Raw genomic sequence first — 20577 nt, forward strand, 5'->3', positions numbered from 1 at the left:
CTCCCTACACCAATAAGTAATGGGGGTTGTTTTACCATACGTCACCATGCTGGCCAGTGCGGGTTGGTGAAGAGGGATCATCGGGTTCAAAGCACAGTGCGGTAACTGTTGTACCCCTGGTCCATTCTATACGAAGTATTGAGGGTAGGCAAAACAGACCCATCTGGGACGTGAGTGGAATTAGCCGCATTCTGACTTTATGTGAATGATAAAAAAATAAACTGCATAAACCTGCAAAATCTCACAAATGCATCAGGGCCTGGGGATTTCACAATTAGGCTACCGAAATGAAAACAAGTGTTTGATTAAAATAAAGTAGTGTGCAATTATCGTGACTTGAGCACGTACTGCAGTGCATTCATCAACTTTATTTTCTTTATAGAAAACTCACTGTGGACATCATGGTAGCCTGGCCATCAATAGACCTCCAGCAGAGGTTTGTTGAAGGGGACAGTTTTTAACGTTTTGGTTGGCAAACGACAAGCTTGTCGTTAATAGCAACCTTAAAAACACATTAAGGAAAAATTTATCCAATGGCTACTCACAGTAGCATTGTCTGGCAGTTTCTTTAGCACCGATGCTTGTTTTCATAGGCAAAGTCCAAGCATTAGTTAAACGTTGAAAAGTAAGAAAGGCAATACTTTGACATATGTGCATATAAAAGCCAAATTTAAAATTATTAGTCATGTAACGCATTCTGTTTTCAACTTTAGGCTCTGCCTACAGTTTAATATTACAATAAGATCATGGGCTCTCTCAAAAAAACACAAGTCTACTGTGGGGACAAATGTGCAGTTGGTTTAGAATAACTGACGGCTGCCACGGATGTGTTGTACTCAAGTTTGGATGTCGAGCCATTTGCAATTCGACTCTGGTGGCTGTCCACTAATATTTATACTCGACGTTTTTACCATAGCGCAATGCCTGCTGCAAAAGCACGGAGGACCTAGATAACGGCTCAAACAACGAACACCGCAATGAGAGCTTGCTGTGTGTGTGTCTGCGTCGTAGCCTCAATCTCAAGTTTTCTAATCACCAGTAACAGTGGCATGGACCCTGGTGCAAGGAAAGAAATTGGGCCCCATGTCCAATATTCACTCCGCCACCCCCCCCTCTCCCTTTTCTGAAGCCCGGCGCCTGAGCCTCTCTGACCCGTGGGCCCTGGTACTTAGACGACTGGCCTGTAACAGTTGAAATAATGGCATTGGCCATTGTTACATCTTGCCTTGTAGATACATTAAAATAAAGTAGCCTTTTTGCCCGTCCAAGGACGGGTGTATATTGCAGTAACTCTGAAATATTGAATAGAACAATTGTTCAGCTTATGATTTTAATGAGGGGGGGGGGGGGGTTGCCCCATGTGGAGTGACGTCACCGGTTAATGGTTATTGTGGAGGGGTGCGGCATGTGGAGTGACGTCAGCCGCTCATGATTATTAATGAGGGGAGGGGGGCGGCATGTGGAGTGCGCGACCTTCTTGTGCGTTAGTGTAAATTTCCACGCGGGCATGAATATTAATGAGGGGGGGGGGGCTCTTTTGCAGTGACGTCACGCACGGATGTAGCACTGTGCTGTTTAGATTTTTTTTTTACCGTCACTTTCTGTAAAGAAACGTCATATTTGAAGCGACATTGCATAATAAAGTATTCAATTCAGCTCGACCTTCCTCTGTGTTAGTGTAAAAATCCACCCACTCATGAATATTAATGAAGGGGGTGGGCCTCATGTAGTGTGACGCAATTTTTTCACCTGATGACGATTGCTTGTGTTGCGATCGAAACGTCGTGATATATTTTTATTATTTTTTCTATCTACGTGGCTTTACCGAAAGACCCAAAGAATGTAGCAGTAATTGTTTAACGTCACAAGGTCCACCCCATAATTGTTTACTTCTCTAAAGGCAAATACTACTAATGGCATTTCACATAGCTAAATTGTGAATATTAAGCATCCACTGATGGATGAAGGCCTTCCCACACCATGTTGACCATGGCATTTAGTTGACTGTACTTAACACATTCCTGCGGAGGGAGCTGGTAGGAACGTTGGGTTGCTCGGTCAATGGCCAGGGTCAACGGCGGCGTGGTGTATTCTGCAAATATGGCCAACTGTGAGGGCGGGCACAAGCCGGCGTGAGTAGGTTAAACGTTGAGTTTTATAAGGGCACCACGGGGTGACCAGCCCCTCCCCACCCTCCCCACCCAGCCCCACCCCTCCCACCCCCCACCCAGCCCCACCCTCCCCACCCAGCCTCTCCCGACCCAGCCCCTCCCCACCCAGCCCCTCCCCACCCAGCCCCCCCCACCCTCCCCTCTCCATCCAGCCCCACCCCTCCCATTTTTGGATGCACGACGGACGGACGGACACAATAATCCCCTGTGGGCTGGTGGAACCAGGTGGTTCCTATCAGTGCCACGCTAATCATTGCGGGTTGATAATGGGGAGACGGGGGGTGGGGAGCTGACCGGTTAAGATCAAATTCGCCACTGTTAGCCCTGGCTGGGAATCGAATTGAGGTCGCCGGGTTAAGGGTGCAATGTCCGAACTACTGCACTGCCATCGTGTAGTGAGCTAAACACTGCGCCACCGTTCTAACCCGACCTCGCTGATTAGGGGGCATTTACATGGGATTAATCGGTATCAATAAATATGTCCGCGTATACGTGCATGATGTATGTGTGTATGGTCACTAACAGCACTTGCCCCAACAGTCTGTTAAGGCTATACGGGGGATATTTGTATTTGTATGGTCAACTCCGCCTCAAATGGTGTGGCGTTTAAACATCGCGACTAAGGAGACAAAGGAGGCCGAGCGTGGTGCTGGCCACCCATCCCCTCGTGTGCGGTGCTGGCCATCATAGGTGCTTGCTAACAACACTTGCCCTAACAGTCTGTTAAAGGCTATACGGGGCATCTTTGTGTGTACCAAATGCTGTGCGGATGCTATCTCGCCTGTCTAATCATACAAAGCTCCATGTCTTCTCGGTCTCTCTATGCTTGCAAAACCAGAACACCCCTGAATGAATATCTGCACCGGTTTAAACAATCAGGCTGGCCTACCTATGATCCATCCTGGGTTTAACCAGGCTGGATTGTGTGAGGAGCTCGCAGATCCTTGAAAGATCTGGACACAGTCCCATCAGTGAGCTCCTCCGGCAGGCGAGGCTGCGTTGGCAGGGTCATGTATCCCACATTTCCAAGCAGCTTCTGTTTGGCCGGATAGTGTAGGTCCGGGCTACCGTAGAGATGTGCTGATGTGGTACAGGAGGATATGGAGCTGAGTGGACTTGCCAATGACCGGTACCAGCGGTGTCAGGATTTGCCTCTGTGGACGGGGCATTTGGAGGCAGTCGCCCTCCAACAACGGTGGAGGGTAGAGGAGCTACGCTCACAACAGTGTGCGGAGCGCTGGACGGATAAAGCGCAGCAGGTTGGCGCCGTAGGGAGGCACAGGTGGTGCATCGGCAAGTCATCTCGGTCAACCCATGGCACCTGGGGTCTAGCCCCGTGGCCTCCTGCCGCGGCGAGTCGGCGACACTCCACTTGGCTTCAAAGTGCACCTCGCCTGGCTGCGGCTGTTGATGTCCGTGTGCCCGTGGAGGGGTCGCGGAGCGGCAAGTGCGCTCCGCTGCGGCAACACAGCAGTGACGAATGTTTGAAACGGTCCCGGGTCTCCCCTAGGTCGACTCAGTCTCGGACGAATGCCTGTCGCGACAAGTAAATAGCAACACTGGGGAGACAAAGGCGGCCGGGTGTGGTTACTGGCCACCCACCCCCCATCGTGTGCCGTGCCGGCCGTCAAAGGGGCTCGCTAACAACGCTCGCCCCAATAGTCTTGTCAAGGCTGCACGGGGGATCTTTGTCCTTGTAAGTGTGCGTGTCCCTGTGTGCGTGTGTGTATGTCCCTGTGTGTGTGTTCGTGTGCGTGTGTTCGTGTGTGTGCACCCCATGCACGAATGTGCGTGTGTGTCCCTGTGTGCGTGTGTGTATGTCCCTGTGTGTGTGTTCGTGTGCGTGTGTTCGTGTGTGTGCACCCCATGCGCGAATGTGCGTTGCGGGTAACCCAATGCAGGCTTCATGCTGCCGAATCCACTCCGGGTGGTCCAGAGCAGCCACGCAGATCTTTCGGGAAGCACGGAGTATCGCTGCGGCATATTTAATTACGACGCATTGTTCAATTTTAGAAGCGCGCTCGCTGGTGATGGCAAATTAAGATTGAGGGTTCCTTACTCGAGAGCGTGAACTTTAGCAACGCAGCTTTGTGTTTTTTGCGCCTTTGCATATCAGCGTTTGTGGATATTGTCCAGCAGTGCTGTTTTTGTGAGCACCCCTCTGAAATGCATCAGCCATTGATATACTGTATGTGCACTGTAATTTAATAGAAGGGCCAAAGTGCAGAGAATTTTACCTCGGGGTCAACGCTGATTCCGAGGAGGATCTTCAGAGGTGGTGGCGACTTGGGGAGACCTTCATCCAGCGGTGGATTCTTCTTCTATCGTACGGCTGATGTAGACGCAGAGCAACCGCGTCAGCAGTGACCGGGTGTATCGCTGTGATGTCTCAGTCGTATTTGTGGATCGGGCATTGCATCGTTTCTATGTTGTGTGGTATGTCCTGGATGACCACAGTCGCACACTGGAGAGTTGAAAAAAAAAATTCCATTTGTGCATCAGGTATCCGCATCTGCCATGGTTTGTGTGAATGCGGTTTAGGGTCGACCATGGGCTTCGTGGAAGGTCAAACCCAGGGATCTTCTGCATTGGGTCTTTCACAAGGTGTTTGTGAGTTCTTTTGAACTCCATTCCAGCAGTGGATTGACCACGGTTGACGATTATGCAAATCTAACTCAATTATATATGGTGTCAGGTTTACAGCCATGAGTTATGTATTGTCGTAGCTTGTATTTTATGTAACTTGACATTACAATGTGACTCACTGAATTCTTTGTTATTAACTGTTCTTTAAGATAAAGGTAGCTCACTTGGTATGCACATTGGGTATCGGCTGGAATTATATAGGTCATTACTCATTTTGTAATTGTGGATGCTCTTTTCGCATCACACTGTTTCTAATTTAATAAAAGCATGCTCTAATGCTACAAATTAAATGCAATTCTGAGCTCCCCCTGCATGCTGGAGGTATTCATGAAACATCGAGGATGTGTGAACTTGTTCTTTATGGCTAACATATTTCAAAGGGAAGTGTCGTTCTGTATCTGATCTAACGATTTTCAAAACCCCCTTCTTCCAGAAATAACTGTATGCTGTACTTCTCTAAACAAACCAAAACCTTTAACTGGAAATTCGTTGACGTTGCTGTCAATTCATGCCCAGTGTCAGCGCAGGCGTGGTGGGTTTACGGGACAACTTTAACACATTCGATTAGATATATGATTCCTATGATGTCCCATCCCCAATTCCAGGGATTGATGTGCAGCGGCCGCCTTCTAACCTTGTCTTTCCACAGATCGATGCCGCCGCACGCACACGCTCATGCCACATTCAACCTGCTGTGTTTACCGTATTAGTCACTTTGTAACCCGATGCCGTAATGTACTTGTGCGCGGCCCACAGGAAGTACGAGTCTTTGTTAAATGACGAGCGGGCGATCTGTTTTGTCCTGAGCTCCGGGACTTGGCGTAGTCTCACCCCCACGATTTGTATTCTAAAGTCGGGCACACTCTCTGTTTTTGCTCCGCAGCCCCTGTTGGAAGATGAGGAGGAAGAGGAGGAGGAGAATGAGGGTGGGAGGCAAGCCCTGGCGCGTCTTAACTCCACATCGGCTACAATCCCCCCTCCCTCTCCCACACTGCTCCACGAGGCGGAAAGAAAAGGGAATAAAGTCTAATTAAAATTTACAGCTTGTGCTACCTACACACTCGACCACGGAATCCTCATTAGAAGCGAGGCACGTACCCGGCAGAATTGAATGCGGCCCGAAACAATTGCAGATGGCACGGGGAACATTTGTTGGAGAGGCCCTGGAGAAAAAAGGGACGCGAAAATTGTAATTGTGCACGTCACTTGCCCGCGCATTGCTCAATAATTCGGGAAATTAAAGCAGCCATAGGAATGGAGCCCTCGTGAAATCGAGTGGGATTCGTCTGGTCTGATGTAGTTGGCAAGAGGGTATTCAGGAATGAATAATTAGGGCTGACAGCTTTTAGCGCTTGCCGTTTCTCTAACTCATTTTGGCGAATGTTTAGTTACGGATTTTTTGTGTGTGTGGAAACTGAAATCATAAGAAAAAAAAGGCCGTCTGGGGGAATTGGGAAATCGTGACTAAATGTAGTCTGCGTGCAACGACGATGATGCACTTCAAGATTTTTAAAATTAGGTTGTTATGTCCCTGCGTGAAACGCGGGACGTGTGGTACGCGTGCGAGGCATTTCCAAGTTATGCATTTTGTGTACAACACGCATTGTGACCTGTAATGTTTTATCTGCTGTGACATTCTCGTGCACACACACACATACCAGAGAGGGGGGGGGGGGCACTCACAAAACGTTCCTTTTTTAAATGAAGTTATTTATTGAGTACGAATTGCCCCATACATTTGCCGACAAAACACAGCTCTATCCATTACATAGAAAGTGTTTAAAATGAAAGAAACTAAAGCAAAATAGCAAGACAAATGCCTCAAATATTGCAATAATTTAGAAACATGAACAATAACCATACGATTTTGTACAAATCAAAAAACATTTAGGACTCATTTAACTAAAGAATTTTTTTACAAACATATTCTGCTTGAATATGGAGAAAGGAAATACTTCATGGAACATTTAGGTGACAATTGTCAAGGTTGATAAAATGGTCCCATTAAAAAAAACACACAAACGCCCGACACCAAATCTAAGACTATGAAATATGTAGGCACATATTGGCTCTAACTATTCTGTACAAAATATGATACACTGTAGAAAAATTCTATAGCTGTTAGTACTGGAAAAGGATTCTAAATTATTGCTAAGTCAATAGCAAATATCACACAAAACGATCCTAGGCATTATTAAATATATATGATCCATACTTGCAGATTGCTTCTTTAGAAAGTTCGCACTTGTATGGCAACTAAATTTACGTAATTTTATTACACAAAGGGTTTTAAAACGTTGGCATCATTTTAGTAATTAGCTCCTCGCCCTCATACACATGCATTGCATCTGTAGAACACGCAAAGGAGTTGAGATTTAGGAGGGAAAAATAGGTTGATGAGTTCCTTTGTAAGAAAAAAGAAAATGCACTAAAAGGCACATCTATTGTTGGCTTCTTAGAGAGTCTGTACAATAAACACATCTTTATTTACTCAACATTGCGTAAGGAAGACATGTCTCCTCACAGAGGACTTCTTCAGGTATAAGTCATTGGATGTCAATCAAATTCGTGTCTTTTGTTTTTGCTAAATAATAACAGTAAAGGCTTCGCCAAATAAAATATGCATGAACAGTTCGCAAAACTCATTCCGCACTCTAATAAGGCATCGGCTAAAGCTTAATAGATACCGTAAAAGTGAATCTGCGAATGGGTTTTATGTCACTCTTAGTTTTACCGTAAACGCCATTTTTCATAATTCTGCACGCGTCCACGTTCACCTTGCATGTCCGCAAGGTAGGCTAACGTTAGTTAATTACAAAAATATGTCTTTGTTGACGCCTCGGATTTCTTCCTGACGACTAAGGTGAACAAACAAGCATCGCATTGCGAATGTAGACCTGCAGTGCATTTACTCAACGGTGCAAGTGAAGCGGACTATGTATTCGGCGTGTTCTGAAACGGCAAAAAACATGTATTCTGTACTTTATGCATAATTATTGTTGTTATTTTGATAAAAGCGTACACTACGATGTGGACGTCACCAATGTGTCTACGAAAGCGCGTAACGGTCTTCATTAAAATATACTCTATGTTTGGAAGGAAGCGCACGTTTTTCTCCCGTAAGCTTTGCCTTCGGCGTAAATGCCCAATGCAGGTGGACCCGCGCACCTGCAAGCAAACGACTCTATCCACACTTAAAAAAATTCACGCTTATCCGCAACCTAGCCCCCACCCCCTCCCCCATAACTTTGCTTGGGTTTCTATATTTAAAAAAAAAGTGACCGGGTGGTGGAGGACAAAGCCTACGGGAGGCTTCAGGTCACTAATTTCAATAGAGTTTTTTTTTCATTATTAAGGATTGTAGTTTAGAACCATAATAAAACACACAATCACCCCGCCACTTGGACGAGCTGGCACAGACTTGCATTAATATGGCATCATCATTATTATTATTATTCATGGCCTCGTGAGCTGGGTGTACACGGGCTGCTCCCAGGACGGGGGGCTGTGCGGCTGGGGGATGGAGGGCACCCCCGTGGCGTCCGCGATGGGAGTGTAAGACGGCCGCTGCGAGGGCCCCATGTAGGAGAAGCCGGAGTACAGGCCGGCTGCCTGCCCCGCAGAATGCCCGCTGTAGTAAGCCGCGGCCGCCGCAGAGCTCTGATGGTGGTGGTGGTGATGGTGGTCCGCGTAGCTGTACTGGGACCTGCTTATAGCCGGCACTACAGCTGCCCCGTAGTGCTGGATGCTAAAGGGGCTGTAGCCTCCCAGCTGCTGCTGCTGTTGCACTTGCTGCTGTGCCTGCTGTGCCTGCTGAGGCTGCTGCTGCTGCTGTTGTTGTTGAGGCGAATGCTGCTGCTGCTGCGGCTGCTGTTGTTGCTGCTGTTGGTCGCTGTAGTGGCTGGGACTCAGCTGCTCAGTCTTGACATGCGCTCTCTGCTCGGGACTGCTAATGGCAGGTGGTGGTGGTGGTGATGACAACGTGTGCTGCTGTTGCTGCTGCTGCTGTTGCTGCTGCTGCTGCTTGGACAGCCAGGCGTGTCCATTGATGCTGTAGCCTGTGCCTCCGTAAGAGGCCGCCACGCTCTGGCCGTGACCGGGGTGACCGTTGGGTGGCAGGTACTGGTCGAATTCGTTGACGTCGAACGATTCCATGTTGGAGATGACCTCCCGACTGAGCTCCCGTATGTCCACGTTGCTGAAGTCGATTTGCTGGCGGCCGCCTTCCTGCAGAGGGCGCCCCTCGCGCTTTATATCCAGCTTGTTGGACTGCGCGTCCGTCTTCGGGGTCGTGGGAGGCGTGGGTGGGCCCTGGGACTGCCCTGTGAAGGGCACCGCCACCCAACCCGGGGAGAGGCACAATTACATTCGATGCCATTTTTGTGGTTCAAACACACACGCGCACGCAAAGGATCCCCCGGTATAGCGTGTAAAAGACTGGGGGGGGGGGCAACACCACGCCCGGCCGCCTTTGTCTCCCGAGCGGTGATGTTTTACACACCGCACCAGGTATTCATTTGAGGCTGAGTCGACCTCGGGGAGGCCCTAGGTGACCGGTTCAGGTAATCGTCACTGGTGTTGGCCGTGAGCGGGAATAGAACTCGGGTCACCGGTTTCGCAGCGCGCTCACCACTACACTATCACTCCCCACAAATACACACACACGCGTACGTACAAAAACAAAGATCCCCCGTATCGCCTTAACAGACTGTTGGGGCAAGTGCTATTATCGAGCACCAATTAAGACCGGGAATGTGCAGAAGAGTGGGACAGTGGGAGGGGGGTGGGGGGTGCAAAACCACCCACGCACGGCCGCCTTTGTCACCCACAAATGTTCACCACATCGCAGCGTGTGCCGCTTATCGAAGACTGCGTCGACAGGCGAGAGCGCCCCAACACGTGCGCCGATGTGACCACCTCCGCGCGTGCAATTCATTCAATCGAGCAACTCGGGGGGTTCGCAAAAGCGCACGAGCCCATTGCTGCAATTAAATCGACTCGTTAACGGTGTGCAGCGGGGTGGGTGGGTGGGGGGTCACTCGCTCGCTCGTACCAGAGTGCTCGCCGGGAGAGTGCACGTCCCCGCTGGGCGAGTCCGCTTGGAGCGCCTTGTAAATGGCGTTGGTGGTGATGTGCGTCTGCTCGCCCGACGAGTCGGACTCGCTCTGGCCGTTCTTGCCCGACTTTCTCCGCCTCGGCTGGTACTTGTAGTCGGGGTGGTCCTTCTTGTGCTGAACCCGCAGGCGCTCCGCCTCCTCCACGAACGGACGCTTCTCGTTCTCGCTCAGCAAGCTGCGGTGGGACACGACGGGGAGTGGGGTTTGTGCGCGACACAGGGAGAGCGGTCAACTCGGTGCTTGCACACTCTTTTGGGCAGTGGCGCGCTGTGAGCCGTCGCAGGTAAAAAGCCGAACACCGCGGCACAGTTGCGAAGCGTCCGGCAAGGTGCGCAAAGAAGGTACAACTGGATTTTGGCACTCGGGAAAAAAAGATATTTATCAAGATCATAATAGTAATAATAGGCTGCAAATTGTGAATATAGACGGTTGCAATTGCTGTGGAGATATTTGGACTAAGAAGACAATTGCTTCGAGGTGATGAAGCCTTCATTGAGGTTTGTTTAAATCCATTCGTGCGGTTTTGCGTGGGTGGTAAACATCTGTATATGTGGTGGGCTTTCTCTGGGTACTCCCGATTCCACCATCGACCCCCCACAAATACACACGAAGCCAAACGATTATTTATGAAATTCTCCAAATATCCAGATGCTGGACTCTCATGGGACTGAATATTCTTAAGACTCGACAAAGCTCTCCTGGATAAACACGTTGCATTGTTATTATTATTACAACGATTATCATCGGTTCAACGGGAGACAAAAGATAGCTGGATATTTGCTGACACTTGTTTCTGACAAGATCTGATCACAACCATCGAGCAAGTAGAGACAGGGCCCCCCTCGTCCCCCTCCCCTCCCCACACACACGCAAAGTGCAGCCCTGCATCGGAGTTCTCGGTGCCAGGTAGGACTTGCCCCGAGGCTGGAGGCAGACGCACATGATGGTATCTCAAGCATCTGTGGCGCTCGCCAAGTGATGATTTACAAGATGTCGTGTGCTCAAAGTGAAAGCCAAAACAAAACAACCCTCTTGTCGGAGTATCCCCGTTGAGCATATAGTCGGTGTGGTGTATCCGCAGTAAGAAAGTTGACCCGTTGTTTATTAAGATAATTTTCGTGAAATACGAGCGGCGTAACGATTGAAAAAAAAGACGGTGGCTGTTAATGTCTAGCTGGCGTGCAAGTTGAATTTACAACTTCTTTACTGTTCGAACACGCACGCATGCATGCATGTCATATCCCATCGACCACTAATCAACACAAATAATTGTTGTACGCCGGCACAACAGCAATTAACAACAAAAAAGCTGCACATTGTATGCGTAAGAAGACCCCAAACGTCCATGCAACGGTGTCGCGCAATAAATAATAAACGTAAAAACATATCGCAGGTACACTCAAGAAACGGAACACAAATCTAGGCACACACACACACACGCGCAAGAGCGCCACCAAACAATACGCATCAACTGACACCCAAGAGCACTGGAGGCGAACTGATCTCTCACACTCACCGCCACAGTTTGCCCAGCGTCTTGCTCAGCTCGGCGTTGTGCAGGTGCGGGTACTGGTCGGCGAGCTTGCGGCGCGCCGCCTGCGCCCACACCATGAACGCGTTCATGGGCCTCTTCACGTGCGGCTTCGACTTGGAGGAGCCGTTCACCCTCACGGGCATGGGCACGAGGGTCCAGTCGTAGCCCTTGAGCACCTGGCTCACGGCCTCGCGGATGCAGGCGGGGAACTTGTCGTCCTCGTCCATCTTCTTGCCGGAGCCCGCGTCTCTGCCGAGGCCGAATACCACCCCGCCGTCCAGCACCCCTCCCGGGCCGCCGGCGAGCAGGAGACCGCTCGCGCCGGCGCCGTCCTCGCGGTCCGAACAGCGCTTGGAGCCGCAGCTCTGGCTGTCGCTGTCGGAGCCCGCCAGCGAGTCGGCGGGCGAGCCCACGGAGCAGGTCTCCGACATGTCTGGGCTGGGCACGTCCGACATGTGCTTGTCGTGCTCGTCTGACATCATTCTTTCGGCGTGCGCGGGCGCGCGCGCTATCGAGAGGAGAGCAGAGCCGCAGCGAGCTCGGCGTTCGAAGTCGTCGCTGAGATCTTGCAAACGAAACAAAATCACCAAATTGAACGGGGGGGGGGGGGGGGGATATTCAACGCTTTTGGTTTGTCAGTCGGAGCGCCCGCCGACGGCAGCGCTGCGTCTGCTCGTATCTCAAGAGTTCTTCTGTCTGTATCGGGGTCGCGATGCACCAGATGAGAGAGGATCCGACTTACTAATAAAATGGGAATGGTGCGAGCCGCTTGATTGGTCACCGCAGCTCCCTGCGCTGTGTGCGTGCGTGTTGTGCGCACGGGAGAGAGAAGCGATTTGAAGGCTCGCTGGGGGAAACGTGGGTATAGGTTCGGCCTCCGCTGGGCGCATTCCAACAATCGTGCGCCAAATTCCTGCGCTCGCCTCCAATTGGTCCGAAGTTACGGGGCGGTGCCAAGAGCAGTAATAAATATCTCAAGTCGAGATGTAAGCCTCCTCCTCTCCCCCCCCCCCCGCCTCTTACTCCCTCGCCCACCCCTCCCCTTGCCACACTGGCTAAATGATTTTAAAATTGAACTCCACGTGTAAGCTTAGACAGAAAGCGACTTTGTCTCTTTTAAAAGTCAATTGACAGCTACTGTGAATTGGAATGCACAGCCAGTGTGAGGGAGAGAGAGAAAATATAAAACGCGCACGAATAATCGCGCTCGCACCACAGCTTTGTGTTGCGTTGCGCCCTCTCTCAAGATAAGCCCTGCGCGCGTCTGATCAGCACAGCGCAACGATGGACGTGCGGCATTGCAGCCACACGATGGACGCTCCTCCACAACATCAATAAGCACGCACCTTCCCCGTTGCTTTGAACACTGCGTTGCACTATTTTCACGACTCGTCGTGAGGCTAGACACTTCGGGGTGCATTATCCGCGATAATAATAATAATACGCGCCCCGTACGTAATGCCGCACCTTCTTATTTCCCGTGTGCCATGGCTTAAGAGGCTGCGCGCGATTGCTTGTTTTGATGACGACCGTCAGTCTCAGTGAGTCCCGTTGACCATCAAATGCCGCGCGTAACGAATGCAGCCGTCGGAAGAAGTAATCGCCTCTTGAAGTGTAGCGGCATTTCCAAACGCAGAACAAGTCGCGACGGTGACTTCTTTTTATTTTTATTTCGCGTCGCAGTGGCGGCGTTCCTCTACTCCTACAGCTGGCGCGTCCCTAAACGTACACTCAAATTAACGAGACACAATATTGCCGTCATATAGATATCTGTCCTTTCACGTAACAAATATCAGCATGTATTACACTTCTCGTCAAGCAGAATAGCTTCGGGGAGTGCATCATTTCAGCAGCATTGATTCAATATACCGTAAGCTAATTCTGAACCGGTTTCGACACACAGTCTCTCATCAGCAGCCAGCCTTCCTTGAAATGATACATTCGATTGTGGTTGACGGGAAATGTAAAATAAATACCTTAAATTCTTTTATGTGGAGGGACAGATATATAAAGATTATCTGCGTATTTGTTGTTCCTTACATTCACCACAACGGCGCTGATGGCTATTTTGTGTTACTCTCTGCAAGCTCACGTTTTGCGTGACTGAGAAATATTCAAGTTGGATACCCTGCACTCACTCTCAAACTATTGCGAGTGTACTCGCGATACAGCCGAAGTTGGGGTGTGAGGACACCTGTTATAGGCACACGACACTACTGGTGGTCGGAAGACAAAGGACAACTTCTGATAAAAGCACACTTTGGAAATAAGTGTCACCTTACATTAGTGCGATGAAAAACGCCAATTTCCCGACACATTGACTATTATATTGGTACTGCATATTCCCTTTCAGGGCAATATCACTGCGGAATGCTTTGCATGTCTTTACATGTGCTTATGCGACATTGCCAACCTATCGATGGCGTCTCTTGTTTTGATTCCGAATGGCTGTACTTATTTCCATATCCTACGGACACACTCAGCGCTCACCATCGCAGCCGAGCGCATACTGTGCAATATGTGTGTGAACTGTGCAATGCGCAGAGAAGAACGCAGCCCGAGCGAAGCCGGCTTACTCCAGCAAGACACGCCCCGACGCGCGGAGCTGGCTCACGGGGAATGCTTCGCTGTGTGAGCTGGGGCTGAGCGTCGCTGCAAGGTGAATGCGCGCAGGTGACGGCACCTGCGATCAAAGTGGCCACCGATAGCGCCGCGCTCCCCCTCTCTCGAATGCGCCTGCTGATGGCATCGCACCGTGACGGTCACGCCTTGCGCTTTTGATGACCACCAGTGCCCGCGTCTGTCGCTCGTTCTCGATCGCTTAGGAAGCACAAACATCATCATCAGCAGCGAGCGCCTCGCTTGAAGGTTGGCCTTCTTTTGTTGAGACTGCACGGTTCTAATTACAGACGTGGCTGTGGGTGTTATTTGGAGAGCGGTGGCGTGCTGGTTAGCGCACTGTCGCTGCCCGACACACAAGGCTACCTGGGTACGATTTGCGGCCACGGCGAGTGTTATGCCACCTCTCATCTAAGTCGAGGCAGCTTTAAACGAGTACCTGGTTCTAGGTGCTAACAGCGGCATTGGCGAAACGGAGGCGGTCGGACGTGGTGCTGTTCACCATACCAGCACCAGTCTTCAGAGGTGCTCCTTTACATGACTTTCCCCTACAGTCTACGTGAGCTATACAGGGCCTCTTTATATGTTTAAGTCGCCTCTTGGGGGTTGGGGATGCTTTGGCAATTGACAACGATTTACCTCCGTGATGCCTCTGTTGTATGCTTATATATACACGAGTCGGCTCAGCAAGTACACGAGGCTTGCACCGTTCATTGTGCGGGCGATGTGCACAGTGCATTTGCCGGGTAATAACTGTGTGGGAGTCGTCCTTTGCACGTTCGTAATTCCGCGTCGCAGACACACTGCGGGTTGTGGTCACCTCGCAGCGCCTCGCTCGCTCGCTCGCTGCGCCTCGCCGGGTCGGATTTGACGACGGCGTAGGACGCGTGTCGCGGGGGGGGGGGGGGTTGTGGTGGTTGTGGTGGTGGTTGTGGTACCCTCGCTATACTTCACGCTCCAGGAGTTACGAATCGAGTGCGTATTTGGTTTTTTGTTTGTTGTGTTTTTTTTTACACCGCGCGGAAACGTTAAACTTAACAACAACAATAAACCAACCCCCATCACCGCAGAGGCCTTGATATGTGTGTAATGGGATTTTAATCATACTCGAAGTGACTTTCGCATTCGTTGCTCGGGAGGCAAAGGGAATGAAACGTTGGAGCGTCGATATGAGTCCCGTGAATGTTAACACCTGCCCCCTACCCCCCCCCCCCCCACGGGAATTGTAAACCGCTCGCGATGTCAACGCAGGGAATCTGAAATGTCGGGACGTGCAGGTGTAGGGCCTTTCGGTGGCCGTGGAGTGGCGGCGCGGATTCGCGTGCGCTCAAAGCGGCGTGCAATGGCCGTGAGTGAGAGAAATACGCAACGCGCAAAATCCGCATAAAGCATTAGCTTCCACTTTACCACAGTAAGTACGCATGTATGTTGAACATCTTTCGCACCGTACGTAGCCAACCGTGCGAAGCGGATGTGCGTGGGAAAGACAACACACTAAGTGTCAGAACCGCAAGACAAATACCAGAGTTCCTACACTAGAACGCTTGCCGTATGATTTCATTCTTTCCAGCCATTTTTCAAGTCACGACTGGATGAACGGCTACGCGCCTCGTGTCGGTCACGAGGGGTTGTTGCGCCATATTTCACCACGTTGGTTGGTGCGGATGGGTGAAGGCGGGGAGGGTGGGGGGAACATCAGCTAGCTCAGATACATAACTTGTCGCTGATTTTAGCTATGTTCGGGAATCGAACTCGGGTCATCCCTCGGCGTAGTATATATATTATTTTTCTTTAATACATCGTGTTCGAGGACATTTCTCCTTTCAGCAACGAAAATAAACTCGAAGAAGTGTCCAAGAAAAAGCGTGATAGTGTGCGTGTGTGGGCAGCTCGTCTGGGGTGTGTCTAATTGATTGAGAGCGGCGTCTAATGCAGATCCAAGTATCTATGGAATTCTGCCGCTGCATTAGCGTGGCGAAATAGGCGAGGCTTGGGTAGGCAGAAAAAATAGCGTTTTTTTATTGTAAAGCTGTCCAAGGCACCGTTGTGCTTCGAAATGGAATTCGTTACGAATAGCAGCGTCTTGTGATGTATCTGAGCTGGCTCCTCGTATCAACGACACAGCAACTGAACGCGCGGCCCTCGTCCGAGACTCATTTCGAGTGTGATGTGTGACACTCGGATTGCGACGCGTCCACTGGCTGAATAAATACATTACATTACAGCAACATTGTTGATAAGTGCGTGCAGTTAAGACTCATTCTTTACTTGGTGTCTGCGACTAACATATAAAAAAGTAGGCTGATGATGTGGTTTGTTCTTGCAAAGTTAATGAAAATTTTAAACTTGTAATGTTTATCGACGAATATTGCCTTATCGGTGAAGCGTGTGCTGAAGAGTTGCACGTTTTATAATGTCTATTCGCGTTGACAGCTCAATGATTTGCTATTTTGTTAGTTTATTAGTCACTAAAAGTGGTTTGCCGATGTGTCTATATTTTACACTGTGTAGTATATCTGTTATTAAATGCGTGTGCTTATGGTATATCAAAAATGGCCAACACTCTAATATGACTAAATACACATTGTGGTAAGTATACCTATGTGATCCATGTTTATTATTGCATCGATGAGAGAAACATGCAATACAATGAGTCATACTTATCATTCTTGGTTAGATAAAACTCTTACACATCTTCATCTCTGTGCGATTTATTTAAAACACAAACCACTCGCAGAGGAGTAATTCTACTAAGAAGGACACGATGTGAATGAATAGAGTTCTGGATCCAGTCAAACCTTTCCTGGCCGAATGATTGAATTCTCGAATTCCTACTTGTGCCTGTATCATTACATATTATAACACTTTCAAAATCTCGTATACACATGTGAGTAGCATCGTTCTGACCTACATATATGTTATCACATACCCAGGGGAAAATAAAATAACTTACCCCCCCTATTGAGGGTCAATTTATGGGTGAGGTGGATGGGAGTGCTCAAGATCAATTTGGATTTCATATGCATATCGGCAACCCGCGCTTACCAGCGTGCTGAAGTTATGGTCGGTCAAACAACGCCCATGATCGACATGGCGTGGAAAGATGCCCATCGTTCAGCAATGGATTCACAAAGGAAGGGCTGCAGGTGATAAATAGTGTTACGTAGCATTGAACTCGTGGTAAAACGGGCATTAAAAAACCCCACGTGAGAAGAAGACGCTCAACCCAACATTGTACCGAGCTCACGTCGTTCTCATCCGGGAACCCGCACCTCTCTGCACCGCACGCATTAACTCCTTCCCATCGTCCCCTACCCTTCCGTGATCCCTAAGACTCCCCTATCGCGGGCACGCCTTCATCAAACCTTGCACGCCGCTGCCATCTAAATCATTCTATTCTGTCGTCTGGCGAATTGCCCGATGATGCTGGATGCAATTACCAGCGAAACGTCGTGCTCAAATTGTAAATGTTGTGGTTTCACGCTTCAACACACCGGTGGGCTAAAGCAGTGAACTATTTGTCTTTTGTCAACGTGACACTTTTTTACTGATTGGCCGTGTCGGGTGGTGGAGGGTTACGACACATTTATAAATAACGCGATCTAAACCCAAAAACGTTGATTATGAATAATATTGGTCGCGAAAGCCTACGTGTTAAACTGACTTTATTTCAAGTTGACACTTTATTTCAAGTTGACACTTTAAATAAAATACAACTATCCGCAACTTAATGACGATTGCATGATAACGCCTTAACGATATGAGATGTAATACTCCTCTGTTATCTATGAGCTCTACGATATACCTTCATTGAATTTAAATGTCCTGATTGTTTTTGTTCTTTGTGAACTGTTACTGAAACAAACGTGTACAACGACAAAAACACGCGCACATACACGCATATGTTTGTAAATATCACAGACCAAAGCGGATGTTATTTGTTTTCCAATTATTTAAAATACATATCTACTTTGTGTATTCATGCTGTGAATGGCATTTATGTTTCAATTGTCTACAGCCATATTGTGCAACACAGTTTATCTTAACAGTTTGAACATATTAATGAAGGTATATAAACACACTAACACGTACTTATTAAACGATATCATGTATAAAGTGGGTTGATGCATACATGGACATATGATGCGCCCCAGGTGGTGAGATGCTATCTCCCGCGCCTGGCATGGAGGAGGTTGTGGGTTCGATCACCAACCCTCACGCCTATATATTTTGAGTTTGCATGTTCTCCCCGTGGTCGTGTAGATTTTTCTCAGGGTCCATCGGTTTTCCCTCCACATTTAGAAACATGTGTTTAGATTATTTGGCTGCTATGAACGTCCACATGATAAGCCGTTCATTGAGCTATCATTTGTGCGAGGTCCCTTCTGAATAAGAGCTAATAGTTCTAGATTTGAAGCTTTCGTGACTGCAATGATTCATATTCTTAGGTTTTTTCGGTAAAGTCACGTAGGTAAAAAATTAAAATTAATAAAAGTAAAATAAAAATAAAAATCACGACGTTTCGGAGGCAACACAAGCTTCCGTCTTCAGGTGGAACAGTCACAGCACGATAGCTGTATCAAGTGCTGTGACTGTTCCACCTGAAGACGGAAGCTTGTGTTGCCTCCGAAACGTCGTGATTTTTATTTTTACTTTACTTTTATTAATTTTAATTTTTTACCTACGTGACTTTACCGAAAAAACCTAAGAGCTAATAGAGCAGTGGGCTTTACCTGGTAAAATAAAATACACTCACAGGCTTCATCGATACGACACATCGTTACATCGCAGGCTCCGAGACAGGGTGCTAAAATAATGTTAAACGAAATAACTTTAACAAAACAGGATACGAATATACTTCGTACGCTAAGGCAAAACTTATGAGTTTATCGTTTGTGTTCTCGTGAAAATGGAAACGCATACAAAACACCAAATGCTTTATCGCAGTGGTTCTTAACCTTTACTGCAGCCTTGCACCCCTTTGTTTCGCAATCGTTAAAACATGTGTAACAAATACATCGGATTGTTGAAACAAAGTCGTTGTACTTGCGCGTGCCCGTGCTGAATTTGTGCCTCGATGATTTACCTTCTAAAACAAATCTGGCCACGTCTCGCACCCCCAGAAAGGGCATCTCGCCCCCCCCCCCGCCCAGGGGGTACAGCGTTCACCGCAAGTTAAGAACCGCCGCTTTTTCGCAAGCCACGTCACAATATACGGAGGACATGTACAAGACCGGATTTGAAATCTATTTTACTTTATACACCTTGCAGAAGAACCGTGTATCCTGAATACACAAAATGTCACACTGCATCCTTTGATACGTGATTACGTGCGCGCGTTTATGAATACACCCACGCACATTATATTACCAGAAAATCTAACAGCAATCACAGTGAGTCATGTTCATGCTGCTATCGCACGATGCACCTGCGCATTTGCGCATTCACTCGTCGGTTTCAATCAATGAATACATTATTATTATACGCCTACGCTTAATAGACCCTAGTATCATCTGAAGAAGACAAATAGATCGAAAAGTTAACATTTTCCTTTCCTCTCGGTGAAAGTCAAAAACGTGCTCTCTTCATATTTGTTTTTATTTCATCCGTTATGGGATGCATGTGTATTTGACGTTAACTGAAGCGGCAACTTCATAATTTCCATAGAGGGTGTCTTTAGGTCATAGATGTAAATGCATTTCATATATATATGTCGTATTCCCTTTCACATGATGTTCTTCGTGAAATTTATTTTAGACGTTCCGTGCAGAGTCATCAGGACTGTGTTCAGTCATTAAAGTAATGCGCGTCGCATTGCTCTCATCTCGCAGTGAAAATCGGTCATCACGAGGCAGCCGAACGAAAAAACTTCAGTGTTTTTATTTCCTCTTTCCGAACATTAAAAAAACCGTGCAATATAAAGTGGTAAAATATGGTCGTGTGTACGGTTATTAATTTAAAGTCCCTTCGGCAAAATATTAATAATGAAAATGCGTTTAATTAATGCGTGATGCAGATTTAACCTGAAGAGAATAACGCTTTGATTTTCGTGTACATAATACATTATTATTAATATAAATGCTGAATATTGTACATTCATACGCACGTTACATGTATTTTCTTTAGCAATGAGGTCAATCAGTCCCCATGTGCAGGAACGAGACGGATTCCGACGTCGCCAGACCGCGAAGGTTGGCGACGACGCATGGAGGCTGTCATCCAGCAGTGGATTAATCATATCTGATGTTGATGATATCGTGTCTGGATATATAAATACAGTATATAGGTATATTTCATAAAGTAGTTTGTTGTCCTTAGAAACCACATACATAACGTAAAATGGAACCTATGATCCTACCTTAGCAAACTAATAAAATACTTAACAACATGTCTAGAATAATATAAATATATATCTCGGTTTAAAAAAAAACAAATCGGAAGCTTGTATATAATCTCTGCATGCTCATAAGGGGACATTGCCATAGGAACG

The 20577-nt window shown here is 48.1% G+C and overlaps 1 protein-coding gene across 1 annotated transcript; it reads right to left on the bottom strand.

Moving 5' to 3' along the window:
- Positions 1-6526: 6526 nt before the first annotated feature.
- On the bottom strand, positions 6527-12371 carry LOC133347706 (transcription factor Sox-9-B-like). Its single transcript, XM_061560204.1, has 3 exons — positions 11451-12371; positions 9871-10109; positions 6527-9139 (listed from the first exon to the last, which is right to left on the bottom strand). The coding sequence occupies exons 1-3, from the start codon at positions 11948-11950 to the stop codon at positions 8274-8276; spliced, it is 1605 nt and encodes a 534-aa protein (XP_061416188.1). The 5' UTR covers positions 11951-12371; the 3' UTR covers positions 6527-8273.
- Between the last annotated feature and the right edge of the window lie 8206 nt (positions 12372-20577).

This window comes from Lethenteron reissneri, chromosome 26 (genome assembly GCF_015708825.2).
Source record: "Lethenteron reissneri isolate LAM-NWPU_2019-01 chromosome 26, ASM1570882v1, whole genome shotgun sequence".
Lineage (NCBI taxonomy): Eukaryota > Metazoa > Chordata > Hyperoartia > Petromyzontiformes > Petromyzontidae > Lethenteron > Lethenteron reissneri.